The sequence below is a fragment of the Cinclus cinclus genome, chromosome 2, assembly GCF_963662255.1.
Source record: "Cinclus cinclus chromosome 2, bCinCin1.1, whole genome shotgun sequence".
NCBI lineage: Eukaryota > Metazoa > Chordata > Aves > Passeriformes > Cinclidae > Cinclus > Cinclus cinclus.
In genome coordinates this window covers 16,028,959-16,045,153 of record NC_085047.1, presented here as the reverse complement: position 1 = coordinate 16,045,153, position 16,195 = coordinate 16,028,959, and the positions used below count along the sequence as shown (strand labels likewise).

The window sequence follows — 16,195 nt, the reverse complement described above, 5'->3', positions numbered from 1 at the left end:
ATGTCCCCATGCAGCCGCTGGGGGGCGCCCCGAGCCGTGCGCGTGCTCCCCCCGGTGCATCCCGTGTGTGTGTGTGCGTGCGCGCGCGCACCGCCTCACACTCTTCCTACCCCCCCACCGCCTTCCCGACCACCTCCTCAGCCCCGTGCCCCCCGCCCCCCCCGTCCGCTCTCCGTATCGTCTCCCCGCCCGTGCGGCCCGCGCGCGCCGCCGCCCCCGGCCCCGGGGCCGCGCCGCTCAGGGGCGGGCGGAGGCGGAGGCGGCGGCGGCGGCGGCGACGGCGGTGGCGGTAGCGGTAGCGTCCGCACCGGAACCGGGACGGGCCGAGCCCTGCCGACAGCCTCCGAGCGTGTCCGAACGCCTCCGAGCAGTTCCGAACAAGCCCGAGCGGTTCCGAGCGCCCCCGAACCGGCTGGCGTGGCGTCCGCCCGGGCCGAGCCGAGCGGTTCCGAGTGTTTCCGAGCCTGGGCCGAGCGTTTCGAGCGGTTCCGAGCGGGCCCGAGCAGGGCCGCACCGGGCCCCGCGCCCGCCCCGCCGCCGCTCCCTCTACCATCCAGCCAGTAATTTTCCAAGCCCAGCCGGCGCTTCCCGGCTGAGCCCGCAGGATCGGCGGGGCCATGGGAGACAAAGGCACCCGGTGAGTGAGGACCGGGACGGAGCGGAGCATCCCGGGGGGGCATGCCCCGGCATGGCGGGGGAGGGGGGGACCGGCGCTGCCGGTGCCCTGCGCTGAGCTGGGGGTCCCCCGGGGTGGCCCCGCTGCTGGGATATGGTGCCCCCCCGAGGGGTAGTGAGCACCCGGAGACTGGGAGTGGTAGGGAAATGTCTGCGGGGTCCCGCCTCGGGTCCGTGGAGTTATCGGGGGCGTCGCTGCGCCCTCCCCGTCAGATTTGGAGTCTGGATGGATTTGGGTTGGGGGAGGCTGTTGTCACCCCAGTGACGCCGGGAGACCCAGGCCCTGATGTCACTCCCGGCGTGCGGCACAGCTGGGGGTGTCAGGGAGCACGTGCCGGCCCTGGAGCGCGGGGACACGAGGGCTTGCGACGCCTTCATCCCATGGGAATGCTGCCATGGGGATGCTGTCTTTTAGGGGCCCCTGTGCAGAGGTGGATGGGGACCCCCCCACTGTGCTCCCCAGGGCTCCAGGTGCAGACCGTGGCAGGACCCGCTGGGCTACACATCCTGCAGAGGGCTGTTGGGATTTGAGGTAGAGCCTGATGACCCCTGCCAGCCCTTGTGGGGAGGCAAGGGGGATCTCCTGTGACATCTGCTCACTGAATAGCTGTGGCACAGTGGTCAAGGAGTTGATACTCCTGTTCTTCACCCCAGTCCCTTTCTGTCCCCATTAATCATGGAGGACCCAGGGATTTCAGGGTGCTCCTGCTCATCCCTCAACACCATCACCCTCCCTTTGCTCTTCCTCATGTCCCCTTGGCATCAGGATAAAGGGGCTAAGGTGCAGTGTCTGCCTCCCCCATGGCCATGGCAAGAGAGAAGGATGAGGGGATCTGTTGCTGCCTGGGCGGAACCTTCCGGAAGCATTGCAGTGTTTTGGGGTGGCAGGATAGGAGTTGTGGGTTCCTGTTGAACTCATCCGGCATTTTGGGAAGCGGCTGTTGCTGCTGCCAACCTGCCGGGTGTTGGTGCCCCAGCCGTGGCTGACAGCATCTGCTTCCTCCCTGCTCAGTATCCTGAATTCTTGAGAATTCATGTTGCACTTCTGGAGCAGGCGAACAGCCCCACAGATCAGGGGGCTGCAGCACCCACTGGGTGCTGGGTTCCCCCCAACATCTGGGTTCAAACCCCGGGATACTGCTGGTTTGGCCTCCAGGGCTTTTTGGGTGCCAGGGGGAGCTTGGTGAGCGGCATTCCCATCAGCAGGCGTGCCAGCAGGAGAGGCATGAGCTGATTTTCTCCCTGCCTACGCAGCATCTACGGAGGGAGCTGGGGAAAGGGGTGGGGGGGGCAAGAATTAGGCTGACAAATCCCTCTTCCACTTTGGATCTCCAAACCCAAATCCACTGGGTTTGATCAGGCGGTTCAGCTGTGGGAGCTGATTTACTATCTGATTCCCAAAAGCCCATTTCTCTTGACTCCTGCTGTGGCACCCCACTTTTCTTGGGAGTCACCTGCAGTGGGAAGAGCTGGAGGAAACAGCTGAGTTGTGGCTGTTGGCATAATTGATCACCTTTTCCTGCTCTTCCCACTCAGCACCTAGGGCAGCTGCAACCCCCCACAGGATGCCCAGCTACTGGAATTCCTGGCTCCTGGGTTTCCTAGCCTGCAGCTTGAGTGTGGTTTCCTGGTGACTGGGAAGTGCTGCAGTGGTTCTAGTACACCAGAGCCCACCTTGGCTGGCATTAAGCACCTCTTGCACCTTTCCTCTGGCCCCATAGTCCCCATCCAGCCCCTCTGTAGCATTTTACCATAGCAGCTCGCTGCCTGGGGGGTGACCCTTGCCTGCCCCCACACCTGCTGGTCAGTCCCTCTACCATCCTATTCATCCCCCTGGATGAAGCCATAGGATCTGGGAGCAGGACAGGGGTCTCCACTGGGAAGAGAAAGAGTCCTGGAAGGTGGACCAGGATGGGAGACTCCTGCTTCCTGGATGTTGTTTGGAGAGCAAACTCTGGTAATAACAGCAGGATCCAGACATATCCTGGATCCCACAGCTGAGGGGCTTCCTCACCAAGGAAGTTGGTGGAGCTCTGACCTAGATGGGGGATGCTGCTGATTTTAGCAGAGGATAGATGGATGGATGCAGTAGGGATGCAAAATGCACCACTGGGCCTGTGGGATGCTCTTGCTTTGGGATTGGCTGGCATGGTTCTCCAGGCTCATCCCGGCACAGCTGGCATGGAGCTTCAGGCCACCACCACGGAATTGTGCTGGTGTGTATGATGAGGTTGCTGGTGGTTCTGTTATCCCTGGAGGTCCCTTCTAATGTGGCTCTAGCTAATTTGATCCGCCAGCCAGCCTTTTTAGTGTGAGAGCTGGCAAAACCCTGGATTCTCTGCCCTGGGTTCAAAGGCAATCAATGGTGTTGCCATTGGATCCTGTTCCAGTGCCCAGGGGAATCAAATCCTCATAAATCTTCCCAACCAAGATCCAACGGACCTCATTCAACTATTGGCCACCCAATAAAGCCATTGTAAGCCCTGGCTGGGTGCCTGACAAGCTCATTAAGGGATGAGATCCACAGCAGGGAGAGGACGGATGAGATGGGATCCAGTTCAGGGGGCACTGGGACTGCCAGCCCGTGGCGTGTGGCCTCAAGCCCCTGATGGGCAGCGGCAGAGGCCACTTCCTGCCTTGTGTCTCCAGTGTTTCGACATCAGGAAGGGCTGGAGGGGGAGGGAAGGCTTCACACTTCCTCCTTTCCTCCCTCTAGATCCGGTGGCAGGCAAGGGTCACCCCGCTGGTAGCAACAGGCCACCGTGTCCCTGTGTGCTCCTTCCCTTCTCACAGTAGTGCTTCAGGGGAGATGTAAACTCCTGAACTCATGGTATGGGGCCAGGCAGGGCTGCTGCACCCCCAGGATGAGGGCACTGCACGCTCCTGTACCCACAGTGTGGAGCCAGCTTGGGCTCCTCCACGCACAGTGTAGAGCTGTGTGTTCCTCGAATTCTGTGGAGCTTCTGCACCCACAATGTGGGGCCTCTGCACCTGCAGCGTGCGGCTGGGCAGGTCTCAGGTTCTGTGGGGCTCCTGTTCCAGGGTGGGGCTAGCACAAGTGTGTGCCAGGCAGAGTGGTGAGGAATGGCTTCCTGCAGCACCTGCCGTCAGTCTCACTTGCACTGGGTTCATTAGTGGCTCTGGTAGTGTCTCCAGGGCTGGGTGGGAGCATCACTCATGTCCCAGGGGGCTGGCAGCGGCACCCACTGAGCCTCCAGCCTTGGTCTGCCTTTTCTGTGGCTTCCTAGCACACCTCAGGTTGTGATCCAACATGCTGGACCCTCTTTGGGGTTTCCCTTGGGAGCTGGTCTGTGGGATGCAGGGTGGCAAGGGGGTGACAGGCTGTCAGGGGATGCTCCTCATCTTGCTTTGAAGTAACACCTCATTAATTACACATGAACATTTTGCTGTTAGTTGCTCCGTGCTCAAAGGAGGATGCATTCATTTCCCTTCTGTCCCTGACTCTGGAGACTGATCCCTCCATGGCTTTCAAACCTCAAAAACTGTGGGGTGCTGATGACCTTCCATGGCAAGTTGAGGCTTTTATCTCCCCAGGTTATTTAATTGGAGCAGCATTCCCATTAATTCCATCTTCCCTTGCACAAGCACAGGATCACACTTTCACCAGCAAACCCTCATGACAAACATCCTACTGTGGAAGTGCTTTCCCATTTCGGCTGGGAAAAGTCAGTGCCCTAATCCCCACAGGGAAAACTCATCCAGGGAGAGCCAGCTGGATGTTCCTGACATTCCCAGTGGCTTGGGACAGCCAGAAGGATGTCCCAAATATTTATGTGTCTGGCAGAGAGTTCCTGTGGCTTGTCTGGGGACAAGGAAATAAGGGCCCCTAGGCCCCACATTCCCTTATCGAGACTAGATCCTGCTTCCTGGGCAGGGCTTGGCCAGGCTGTGCTGGTCCCCATGGCTCTCAAGAGAGCGGGATGTGGAGACTTGGACATGCAGGAGTGCACGGACATACATATGCAGGGATATGGAGATGCAAGGACACAGGGAGGTGGGGACAGAGGATTTCAGGGATAATGAGAGCGAGGGCTGTGCCCACACATCTCCTGATGTATCCTATCCCATTGCCGGGGTGGTAGTCACCTCCAAGCTGGCACTCACCAGCTGCTGCCTTCCCTGCCTGCCCCTTGGCTCGGTGTGGGCAGCTGCAGGCACTGGGATGGCAGAGGGTTACTCCTGATGTGGCTGAGGGTCCATCATTCAGTAGCAGCCTGGTACATTTTGGCAGAGCCAAGCAGCTGCCCTGGGAAATTGTTTTTTTCCAGCCTAAAAGCGCTACTAATCTTCCCGGATGGTTTTAATGGAATTTAAAGGCGAGGAGGGATTATCTGAGGAGAACCCATTATGGGTGGCTTTGTGCCAGGGCAGGCTCCGAAAAATCTGGCAGTGCCAGGCACCCTACCTGCCTCTGCCTGCTCCCTGCCTGCAGCAGACAGGCTGGGAATGCTCCAGCATTTTCCAGCAGGGGCATGTTGGACCCACATCCTTTCTCCCATGTCTCTGTGGTGTATTCCGGAAGGATTTTGGGAGTTGAGAGGGGTGTCTGGGGGCTAGCCCCATGGTTTGGAATAAAGAGCCCTGGGAACAGGAGCACCCAGACTTTTCTTGCTTCTTCAGTGGCTTTGGGATGCATCCATGTGAGGTAGTGGTGAGGTGGGTTCATCCCATGGGATGCTCCCATCCTGCATGCCTTGACCCTATGGTCCCACACTCTGGTCCCAGAGCCAGCTTGGTGCTGGGGTGCTGCTGCCCTTCACAGTTGTCTCTGGGCAACATCCTCAGGCGAAGGGGTGGGCCGGGGTCCTGATGCCTCCATTATCCAAAGCTGGCTCCTGGAAGTGGGTGCTGAGGGTTGAATGCACCTGGCACCCAATGGGACTGTGCCAGTGGACGCTTCTTCCCCCAGGGACCCTTCTTGAAGGGGAGGGCTGGACAGCTCCATGGGCAGGGAGCCATGAACAGAGTGGGGGTTTCAGGAGTGGAGGGTACCTCCTGCTCCAGCACTTACCCCTCCCTTTGCTGTTTTGCAGGGTGTTTAAGAAAGCCAGTCCTAACGGGAAGGTAAGGGGGATATGGTGGGGGAAACCATGAGGTCTACCAGCATGGCTGGGAGTGGGGGATGGGCATGTCCCTGAACCCTAGATTCTACCCTGCACATTGCTGCCTGACTCAGCATCCTGCCAGGGCAGCAGGAAGGGAAGCTGGGGCACAGTGGGACTCGGGGGCCGGGGCTTTCCCAAGGTCAGGGGTCAAGCAGACATGTTTTTGGAGTGCTGGGGTGCAGGTCACTCTGCCTGTGGAGGTTTTGGGTCTGGCAGCAAGAGCTGATGCAGAAAACCTTCTGCCTGGAAGCTGCCTGCCCTGTGCCTCAGTTTCCCCATCAGGAGAAAGGTGACACTGGGGGGCTCATCCCTGCCTGACAGAGGAGTACAAACCCCTGGGGTGCCACCTAAGAGTCCCCAGATGCAAAGTGCCTGCAGCTCTGGGAAAATCTGGAAAGGTTCCAGGCTTTGACTGGAATGAGGTGGGGTTGGCTTTTGGGTACCACAGGGACAGGGTGACACTGGAGATGATGAGGAATATGGACCCCAGCGGGTGGTGACAACATGGGTGGAGTCTGGGGGCTCTGCTCTGTGTACCCCTGACACCCTGTTCCCCCCTGCAGCTCACTGTCTACCTTGGGAAGAGGGATTTCGTGGACCACATCGATGTGGTGGACCCCGTGGGTATGTGGTGGCAGGAAGGGGACCTCAGTTGCAGGGAGACACATGCCAGGGTGGGCTGGGCTGTCTGGGGAGGAGGGATTTGGGGAAACAGAAAATAGCTGATTTGGGATAATATTCATGTCCCGCTGTGGCTTTGCATATGCCCTGGGTGTGGTAGGTGCGGGCTGTCCCTGCTGGCAGCATGTTCCCCCCAGGCCCCGGCTGGCAGCTTGGAGGTGATGACTGTCTGTGTAAAGGGGGGGCATATCCCCCCCTTAACTGTGCTGGTGTCCCCCCAAACCCTGCCTGTACATTCCCCTCTAACCCTACCAGCATGTCCCCTGACCCTGACAGTGTGTGTCCCCCTGCCAGCAGTGTCCCCCCATCCCAGTGGCATGTCCCCCGACCCTCCCATCGTGTCCCCTAACCTTGCCATTGCATTCCCTGACCCTGCCAGTGTGTCCCCCTGTCCCCGAAATACGTTTCTGACCCAGCTGTTCCGTTGCAGATGGAGTAGTGCTGGTGGATCCTGAATACCTGAAGGAGAGAAAAGGTAATGGTCTACCCCTGGGATCTGTGGGGCCACAGAAGTGGCACTGCCACAGAGTGATGCTAGCACCCCTATGCAGTCCTACCCAGGCACTGGCATCTCTGGGCCCTTTGGTGTCATTTTCCAGCTCCCTGTCCCCATGTCCTGTGGAGAATGGGAGTTCTGTGGTGGGCATCCCAAGGCACAGCTGGCTGTTGAATCCTCATATTCTCAACATGGCATGTCCTCAAGCCACCACTACTTCCCAGTGCTGGTGGGACTGGCATGAGCTAGGATGTCACCTTGCCTTGGTGCCCCCACACCATGATGGTCCCCTCCATGACCCACACTCTGTTACCAGCCTCCCCTTGTCACCCTCTCCAGTCTTTGTGACATTGACCTGCGCCTTCCGCTATGGCCGTGAGGACCTGGATGTTCTGGGGCTGACCTTCCGCAAGGACCTGTTCGTGGCCAACTCCCAGGCTTTCCCCCCGGTCCCCGAGGACAAAAAGCCTCTGACACGGCTGCAGGAGCGGCTCATCAAGAAGCTGGGCGAGCACGCCTACCCCTTCACCTTCGAGGTAAGGTGATTGTGCGTGCTCTAGGGTGCTTGAAGGGACAGTGAGCCCTGAGGCAGGGACATCAGGGTCGCATCTGGCCCTGTGGGGTCGTGGTTGGGGGTGAAATGCTGCTATGTGTAATTGAGACACAGCTTTTGGTGGTGGATCATCAAACTCGTGAGCAGAAAGCAGACACCAGTAGGGACAGACACCGGCCGGTCCGTGTCAGCACCAGGGGGATCCATGATGTCACTGGGGATACATGCCAGCACTGGACAGCTCTGGCAGGGAATGGGGTGGGGGTAGACCTCCTGCTTCATGCACCTACTCCTCCGATTTCCTCAGCACAGCTTTGGCAGTGGTGGCCACGCCCTCTGGAGCTCTGTGACATTTTACAGCACTCAATCCTATGGCCTCAAAAATGGCCCAGACGCCCTGATTTCTCAAAATCCCCCTGATTAATTAAAACCCTCTAAAATAATGTATTTTTGTAGTACTTTGGGATTTGGGAAACACAATAGTAAAATGAGGAAATCCTTCTTGGATTTCTTTCTTTCCATTTTGAACAGGAAAGAGAAGTACTGGTAGCCCCCCAAAAAGCCCCTCACCCCCCTTTCCCTTCCAGATCCCCCCCAACTTGCCTTGCTCCGTCACACTGCAGCCAGGCCCAGAGGACACGGGGAAGGTAAGGTCCCCCCATGTTCCCATGCCACTAGGTTGTAGTGTGGCCACTGCTGGGGTTACCTCTTTGGGGACTGCAAAGGGGTTTCCCTGCCTCCTTCTCCCCCCTTCCTGGTTTTTCAGGCCTGTGGGGTGGACTATGAGGTCAAAGCTTTCTGTGCTGAGAACCTGGAGGAGAAGATCCACAAGAGGTAAGCAGAGAGGATCCATCCAGCCTGGATGGGAGTGGCATCCTTCTGGTGCTGACAGCAGGAAAGGGGCACCACAGCTTGCCACCCACCTTGGGTGGGATGTTTTCCAGGATGGGATAGAGTGGTCTTTCCGGGTAGGGATGGGTCAGAGAACATCTTGGGGCTGGGATGTCCACCACTTTGCAAGGAGCCCAACACTTCCTGTGGGCAGCCTGGCCCGGCCATAGCGCTTTCCCCTTGTAGCTCTGGTGGGCATTCAGACAAGACCTTCTGCAGTGTCCTGACCCAGCAGACAGAAGAAATGAAGGATTTGACCCAGAACAGGCCAAGAAAGAGGGTAGCGTGTGGGCAGTTTGAGTTCTTCTTTTGCTGTCTTCCCCAGGAACTCGGTGCGCTTGGTGATCCGTAAGGTCCAGTATGCACCAGAGAGACCTGGCCCCCAGCCCATGGCAGAGACCACCCGGCAGTTCCTCATGTCAGACAAGCCGCTCCACCTTGAGGCATCCCTGGACAAAGAGGTGGGCAAGGACTAGGGAATGTACATTGGTGGGGTGACCTTGGGGATCTCAACATCCTCTCTGCTCTGCTCCTCTACAGATCTACTACCACGGGGAGCCCATCAGTGTCAATGTGCATGTCACCAACAACACCAACAAGACCGTGAAGAAAATCAAGATCTCAGGTGAGGAGTAGGGTCGTGTCTCCATCTGCACTAGTGTCCCTTTCCCCATCCCTGTGGGAGCCTACCCTGATCCCCATCTTGCTGTGTCTCACCCCAGTGCGCCAGTATGCCGACATCTGCCTCTTCAACACTGCCCAGTACAAGTGCCCAGTGGCTGTGGAGGATGCTGAGTGAGTTCCGGCTACTTGGGGACATCATGAGGAGCCCTGGAGACCTCAGGGGGGTCTTGGAGGAACCTTAGAGTTCTCCTTCCCCAGTGCAACCCCACTGGGATGTTGCACTTGGCAAGCAGGGACTGGTGAGAAGAATAGAGAGATGGAGACCCTTTGTCTAGTGGCATCTTGGGGATGTCATTCTCTGCATCCTCCAGGAAAGAGATGTTCATCAGGCCAGGACAGGGATGGGAATATGTGGAGAAGTTCACCAGGCTAAGGTGGAGATGTCTGGGGTGGCCTGTGGGGCTGTGGGAGCTGTGGGCGGCTGGGGCTCTGCCTGATGGTGGCAATCATCTCCAGTGACATGGTGGCCCCGAGCTCGACGTTCTGCAAAGTCTACACCCTGACCCCCTTCCTTGCCAACAACCGGGAGAAGCGGGGGCTGGCGCTGGATGGGAAGCTCAAGCACGAGGACACCAACCTGGCCTCCAGCACGCTGTGAGCCCCTCTACCCCCCAGGGCTCCTGTCTCCCCTGCAGGATGGGGGCAGGACCTGGCCCTGGTGGGCGTCTAGCCCCTCCTCCAGGGGTGATGCTTGGGATGGAGGAGATCCCATGGGGGGACCTTTAGGAGGAGAGGGGGCTGGTCCCCATGGCCATTTCCACGCTGATGCCCACCTGCCCCTTCCTCCAGGTTAAGAGATGGAGCCAACAAGGAGATCCTGGGCATCATTGTCTCCTACAAGGTGAAGGTGAAGCTGGTGGTGTCACGAGGAGGGTGAGTGTTGGGCAACCCCCCACCGTGCTGCACCTCCTCTCTAACCTTGGGACTGGTCTGTGCTGCAGGCGGGGCCCCATCATCCTTAAAGCTCCCCTGGGACTAAGCAGCACAGGGCGGGACAAAAGGTGTGTGGGGGTTGCGTGTCCTTGGGAGGGGACAGTGACTAATGTGTTGTATCCTTTGACTCACGCCAGCCTGCTGGGAGACCTCGCCTCCAGGTAACACCCCATTCCCCCCAGCACCCTCCAGTCCTCACTGCAGCCCCCCATTGCACCCCCCAGCCCCTCAGGGTGCTACCTGATCCCGTGCCTGTCCTTGGGATTCCACTGTGTTGGGATGCTGTCTCACTTCAAGCAAAAAGCCTGGTAGAGGTGGGGATGAGGTGGTGAGCCTGGGAATGCTGGCAGGATTTGAATCCTGCATCCTCCTACTTGTACCAGAGTGAGAGACCTGTGGGTGCTGCTGGGGAGAGTGAGCAGCACATAGTGGTGGCTCCATAGGGCTGAGCAGCTGTGGATGTGGGGAGGCAAGACTCTGGGAATTTCCAGGTCTTCATCCTCACATCACTTGCCTCCCACAGGGTCCTATAGGGACCACAGGACTACTCATCCTCTTTTGGGACACTCCTCTGTCTGAGCTCTGTCTTACCCCTGGGGCAGCTTAGGCTGTCGTGTCCTGATGTCACCGTGCCCACTGAGCACTGGGAAAACTTGTTGCACCTCCTGCCATTTCCATGGCACTGCTGGCTACAGCCTGAGTTCAAGGGTTTGGATCCCCCCCATAGCTGCTAAAGACAATTTTTTGCCATGCTGCTCTCCCTCCTGATGCCCTTCTACTTCCCAAGGGGCCTGTGCTGATCCCCCACCCCGGGGTCCAAGCTCAACCAAGAGTCATGAGAGCTGCTGAGGAGGTCCATGGAGGATAACACAGGGGTTTGCCCAGCTTTGTGGTCTCTACAGCAGCTGTAATGGGGGTGCTATTCTGTTCCCCCTCCACAAATTTGCCTCACTCTGCATTGAAAGTGCAGGCAAGCCCGTGCTTTACCCTGGTGTCTCTTGCAGCGATGTTGCAGTGGAGCTGCCCTTCACGCTGATGCATCCCAAACCCAGGGAGGAACCAGTACACCGGGACAGTGAGTATCTGTCCCTGGGTGACAGGGACAGCATCCCTGGGGGTAGGTGGGGGCAAAGGGGGCCAGTGAGGCTGTGTGGAGGGAGATTCTTGGCTCCTGATGTTCACAGGGCCTCAGCATTAAAATCATGGGGGTGCTCCCATCTCCCCAGTGCAGCCAAACACCAGGGGCGTTGCATCCACACACTGGAACAGTGGTGACGACCACAGGGGAATCTCAGCCACCCCAATGGGATGGCAGTGATGACTGCAAGTGGGGGTTTTACCCACCCTGGTGGGAGGGCAGAGATGATCCTGGGGAAGCTGTCACCCACCTCGGTGGGATGGCAGTCACCACCCCGTGACTAATCCTGTGTCATCCCTTTGTTCAGTTCCAGAGAATGAAGCGCCCATAGATACAAATCTGATAGAACTCGATACAAAGTAAGAGACTAAAATACACCCCTCCCCCAATCCCCACATTTTGTGTGGCAATGGCGGTTGTATGGCATGCCCCCCAATCCTCTTAACACCTGCTGTGCCATGGGATTGGCACATGATTAACCCCACACATGTCACCTGTAATGCATGACGCGTGCTGTTCCCCTCTCTCTTCTCTCTTCCTTCACCCTTCCCTGCATGGCTTTCCAAAAACAGGAGAAACTGCAGTAAGAGGCCGCCGGGATCGTGTTGGGGGTGCGGGAGGTTGTTGCCACAACATTCCCTGGGCTGGTGATATGCTTGGGAGGTTTTAGGGTACTTAACCCACCCAGCTAATCCCTGCTGGTCTGCAGTTCCCCCAGAGTGGGGAAAATACCAATGGCCCTGGTAAAGCTGCACCTGCTGGAGAGAATGTGGGCTCTTTTTTGGGTGCATTGGGCAAGTAATAAGGCTTTGAAGACTGGGGGTGTTTGCTAGGGATGGGGGATTTTGGGGCCCCCTGAGCTGCTGCAACATTGTGGTGGTGCAGGTTGAGCTCGCTGGGCCAGCTTTTCGGGGTAGGGAGTGTTTCACTGTACACCCCATCTAAACCCCTCTCCCTTGTGTCCCCCCTAGCGATGATGACATTGTGTTTGAAGACTTCGCCCGCCAGCGACTGAAAGGCATGAAGGATGACAAGGAGGATGAGGAGGAGCGGACAAATTCCCCGCAGCTTAACGACAGATAAGCGAGCCCCCCCTGCTCGCCACCCCACCCCAGGGACACCCCTACATTAGGCTGCTTCTCTTTTCTATAATTAATTAATTTTGTTTTCTACCTGTACTGGGAGCCTATGAATCGCCCGATGGCCACAGGACCTATAACCGTCCAGCTGTGCTGTGTTGTCTCTTCATCCAGCTGCCAGAGCTGCTGTTTCCCGTGCAGGGCGCGGCCAGGGAGGTGCTGGAGGCAGTGGGACTCACTATAACCCCGTCCCTGTCCAGCCTCCTGCCACTTATGAGAGCCCTTTCCTATGAGCTGCCTCTTTTATGAGTTTTATATAAGCCCAGTCTCAACACCAGTTTGCTATGGAGAGGGGTGATGCAACAGAATGGGGGGTGGGGGGGGTGGTTTTTTTTTTAGGCAGCCTTCTCATGGGAAAAGGCACCTGTGCACCTTGGTGTCCCCTCCTTTCACCATGGCCAGTCTCCTGTGTCTGGCCCTGCTGCATGTGTTCCCTCCCTGGGATGCACGAGCCTGGCTTTGACTTTGGCCCCTGCCCCAGCTGCTCCAAACAAAGGAGGTGGGCAGCACCTGCCCTTCTCTTCCCCCAGGTCCCCCCAAAGTGGCCAGCCCCAGGGGTCCTCCCAGCTACTTCCATTTTCACACAAGAATAATCTCCCTGGAGGAAACCAGCTCAGAGCTGGGAGCTGCTAGGGCCACGTTAAGGCAGCAGAGGGGACCCTGTGGGTCTGTGCCCTTGGCCAAGCACTGCTTGCTCTGGGAGAGGCCTCAAATGCCTCCTCACAGCCATGGCAGTGTTGTGGTGGAATAGCCTTGTCCCCAGCGGAATGTAGCCAGGGATACTTTTGTCCAGCCAAGCCCTCCTGGTTGATGTTTCGCTCTGCCTGCATGGGATCTAGCACCTGTTTGGGGGTAGGGGAAAAGCAGAGCGTTTGCTACCCTAATCAGTGTTTCAACAGATGCTTATACCTCCCAGATTGGTGGTACCTGGACCCCCTCCCCCCTCCAAGGGTCTCTGGTCTCCCACCACCCACTGAGAGGCAATTCCCACTATTTATTGTGCTGTTGCAGTTAGCATTGTCATCTGAGAGCATTTTGTGGGGATAGCTTCATCTCCCCAACCTGGTTTGTGGGGTGCTGAGCTGAGCCCCTGCCCCTTCCCCCGTAATTTTTGGGTAAAGCTGATGGGCAGCGTGGTACTTCTTTTTGTAAAGTGGTTCCTTTGTACTGATCATTGATACCTGCTGCTTTGGTTTCTCCACCCTGTCTGTGATGTTTCTGTGTTCTGTCAAATAAATTATTCTAGTTTGTTAAACTCAGAAAAAAAAAAAAGGAAAAAAAACCCAGTAAAATACAGTCCTAATGCCTGGACACTTCTATTGGCTAAGGACGGGGAAACTGGCAGCAACCATGGAATCATCTTGAGGTGGGAGGGACCTTGAAGCTTACCCAGTTCCATCCTCCTTGCCATGGGCAGGGACACCTTCCACTAAACCAGGTTGCTGAAAGATCCATCCAGCCTGGCCTTAAACACTCCCAGGGATGGGGCAGTCACAGCTTCTCTGGGCAACCTGTGCCAGGGCCTGACCACCATCACAAAGGAATGTTTTCCCTCCTGCACAAGGACCAAAGAGCAGCAGCTACCTGCCCTGCTCATGTCACCCCATGCCTCCACTGATTACAGCCTCCCTGGTGTGCAGAGACATGCAGAGAGGAGCCAAGGAAGAGATGAAGGATTCTGTATCCTGCAGCAGGGACTGGACATTATTTTGGAAATAAAATGCATTGCCATGCAGTACCTCATGAGCACAGGGCACTAATGAGCTGTTTGTTAAACAAGCCATGTCTAGTCTGTGTCCTGCTGAGGAACTGCTCAGAGCTGATAGTTGTAAAGATCTCAGAATCATTGAGGTTAGAAAAAAACTCTCTAAGATCATAGAGTCCAGTGGTTCCCCTAGCCCTGCCAAGGCCACTAAACCATGTCTCCAAGAGCCACATCCAAACATCTGTTAATGCTGCAGGGAGCTTCTCATCCCCTTTGAGAGCAGCAGGAGCCAGGACTGGGGAATGAGCCAAGTAGCAGCTCCATTTATGGGCCTGAATTCAGAGACAGTCCCTCATGGGAGGGCTGTTACTTGTCCCCTCACATTCAAAAAAGGAGAAATCCTGCCTCAAGTTGTGCCATAGGACATTTAAATTGGATACTGGGGAAAATTCCTTCCCTGAAAGGATTGTTCAGCCTTGGGACAGACTGCACAGGGCAGTGGTGGGGTCCTTATCCCTGAAGAGGTTTAACAGATGTCTAGGTGTGGCAATTGAGGACATACATGGTTTAGTGGTGGGCTTAGCTGTGTGTGGGTAAAGATTGGATTCCATTATCTTAAAGAGCTTTTCCAACATTAATGATTCCATGATTCTATGTCTCCAGCTGTGTTACCTTGCGCAGGGGTTAAGACTCTGTGGCCTCAGTGAAGACAGGCCTTCTAGATGGCCTTCTTCTTCTCTAGGCCTTCTTTCTGTGGTCCCAGGGAGAGCAGAGGTTGGACACATTCTTGTCCCATGTAGCTTGAGCTCCCCTTGCCATGCTGATGCTATGGGGAAGGAGAGACTCTCCTTAAGTTGGCTCACTTCATGGGCATCAGGATTCGTGCCAGAGGCTGTCCCAACTTTCCCTGCCGAAGACCAACCAGACTCTGATCCCACATGGGCATTGCCAGAGGCTCTATGCAGTGCATTCCTGGGAGCAATTACCCAGCACAACTCTCCAGATCCCTCCTGTGTGCACAATCCCCACAGCATTTGTGAGTACTTAATATTTTTGACATCTCCAGTCCCCTCTCAAATCTGGTTCAAGCCGGACAAGAGGGCTTAAGTTATTTTAGGAAAAAAAAAGGAAGTTTAGATGGGTACAAACTAAGCTATTGCTTAAGCCCCATTTTGAAAGCCAAGCAAATTTGGTTCCCTGTCCTTGTTGCACTATCTGCATCACTGTGATGTGGGAGGGGATCAGCTCCTCCACATGTCCCAGCAAAGGAGGCGGTAAGGAAGAGGTAGATAGGGTACTGGAAAGGCTCCAGTGGTCTCTCCACCTCAGAGCCCACCTCCTTCAAGGTGAGACCCTCCCTCTGTGGGAGTTTCCCCCAGGAAGGAGAAGCCACACAATCTGAGTCTGCACCTTCTGTTTGCCTAATTACCTCCTCCCAGGGGTGCTTGAGGAAAACCCACTGAGCTCCAAAATGCCTCTCTGAGAACACTTCATGTCTGTGTACTGCAAGCTGCCCCTCCTGGGGCTGCTACAGGTCCCATTCATGGGGCAGAAAGGTACCTCCTAAATGGAGGAACCTGCAGGTCTTGGTGTAGGTGAAGGGCACACTTGGCTCTACCACAGCCGGAAGGAACTGACTCAAGAGCAGATGGAGAGACTAGAGAGTCAGGAGCCCTCCCTGCTGCCTGCACTGGGGCAGAAATGCTCTCAGGCTCTTGGTCAGAACCCATTTTCCTCCAGTTCAGCTCTGGCTCAGCTGGATTGGTTTTGCTGTGGACCCTTGGTAGTGGAAAGGATGCTCAGACACTCCCGCAGGAGAGCTCAGCTCCTCTAGGACTCAAACAGGCTTTTCCCTTTGCTGATGGTGGTGACACAGATCCACACCTTTAGTAAGTGACAAAACATCAACATCCCCAGCCCTGTGCAAGACGTGTTGCCCCTGGTTCACATACTGCCAGGCAGAGTTTTGGGATGAGTGGAAATGCCCAGATGGCTTGTCCTGGGAGAAGAATTGAGCAGGTTCCAGGCTCAGCCAGCAGGCAGACAACTGTTGCCATGGCACAGAGTGAGTCAGTACAGCACATTCCCAGCGTAACGTTTCCCCCAGGTGCTCTTGAAGTACAGTCTTCACCCCACCTCATCTCAGCTGACACCCGGAGCAGCAGGGAACCTTT

General features: G+C 56.6%; 1 protein-coding gene across 5 annotated transcripts; it reads left to right on the top strand.

Moving 5' to 3' along the window:
• Nucleotides 1-299: 299 nt before the first annotated feature.
• ARRB1 (arrestin beta 1) lies at nt 300-15,538 on the top strand. Of its 5 annotated transcripts, XM_062515354.1 has the most exons (17): nt 300-637; nt 5,730-5,760; nt 6,365-6,425; nt 6,913-6,957; nt 7,318-7,514; nt 8,119-8,178; nt 8,298-8,365; nt 8,748-8,883; nt 8,963-9,047; nt 9,145-9,217; nt 9,563-9,700; nt 9,896-9,979; nt 10,177-10,200; nt 11,044-11,114; nt 11,485-11,536; nt 12,149-12,256; nt 12,357-15,529. In XM_062515354.1, exons 1-17 carry the CDS (start codon nt 618-620, stop codon nt 12,367-12,369), a joined length of 1,266 nt encoding a protein of 421 aa, XP_062371338.1. In that variant the 5' UTR covers nt 300-617; the 3' UTR covers nt 12,370-15,529. The 5 variants fall into 5 exon arrangements, with proteins under 5 accessions (XP_062371338.1, XP_062371340.1, XP_062371337.1 ...); XM_062515356.1 differs by lacking the exon at nt 10,177-10,200 and adding an exon at nt 12,082-12,090 and having other exon boundaries at nt 11,044-11,132; nt 12,149-15,538; XM_062515353.1 differs by having other exon boundaries at nt 12,149-15,519.
• The last annotated feature ends 657 nt before the right edge of the window (nt 15,539-16,195 follow it).

Bases quoted from the DNA above. Each gene is read 5' to 3' on its own strand.
- ARRB1 (XM_062515352.1), top strand. From the start codon at position 5,572: ATGGGACTGTGCCAGTGGACGCTTCTTCCCCCAGGGACCCTTCTTGAA. The intron at 5,761-6,364 runs GTAAGGGGGATA...TCCCCCCTGCAG, and splicing joins AAGCCAGTCCTAACGGGAAG to CTCACTGTCTACCTTGGGAA. The intron at 11,115-11,484 runs GTGAGTATCTGT...CCCTTTGTTCAG, and splicing joins GGAACCAGTACACCGGGACA to TTCCAGAGAATGAAGCGCCC.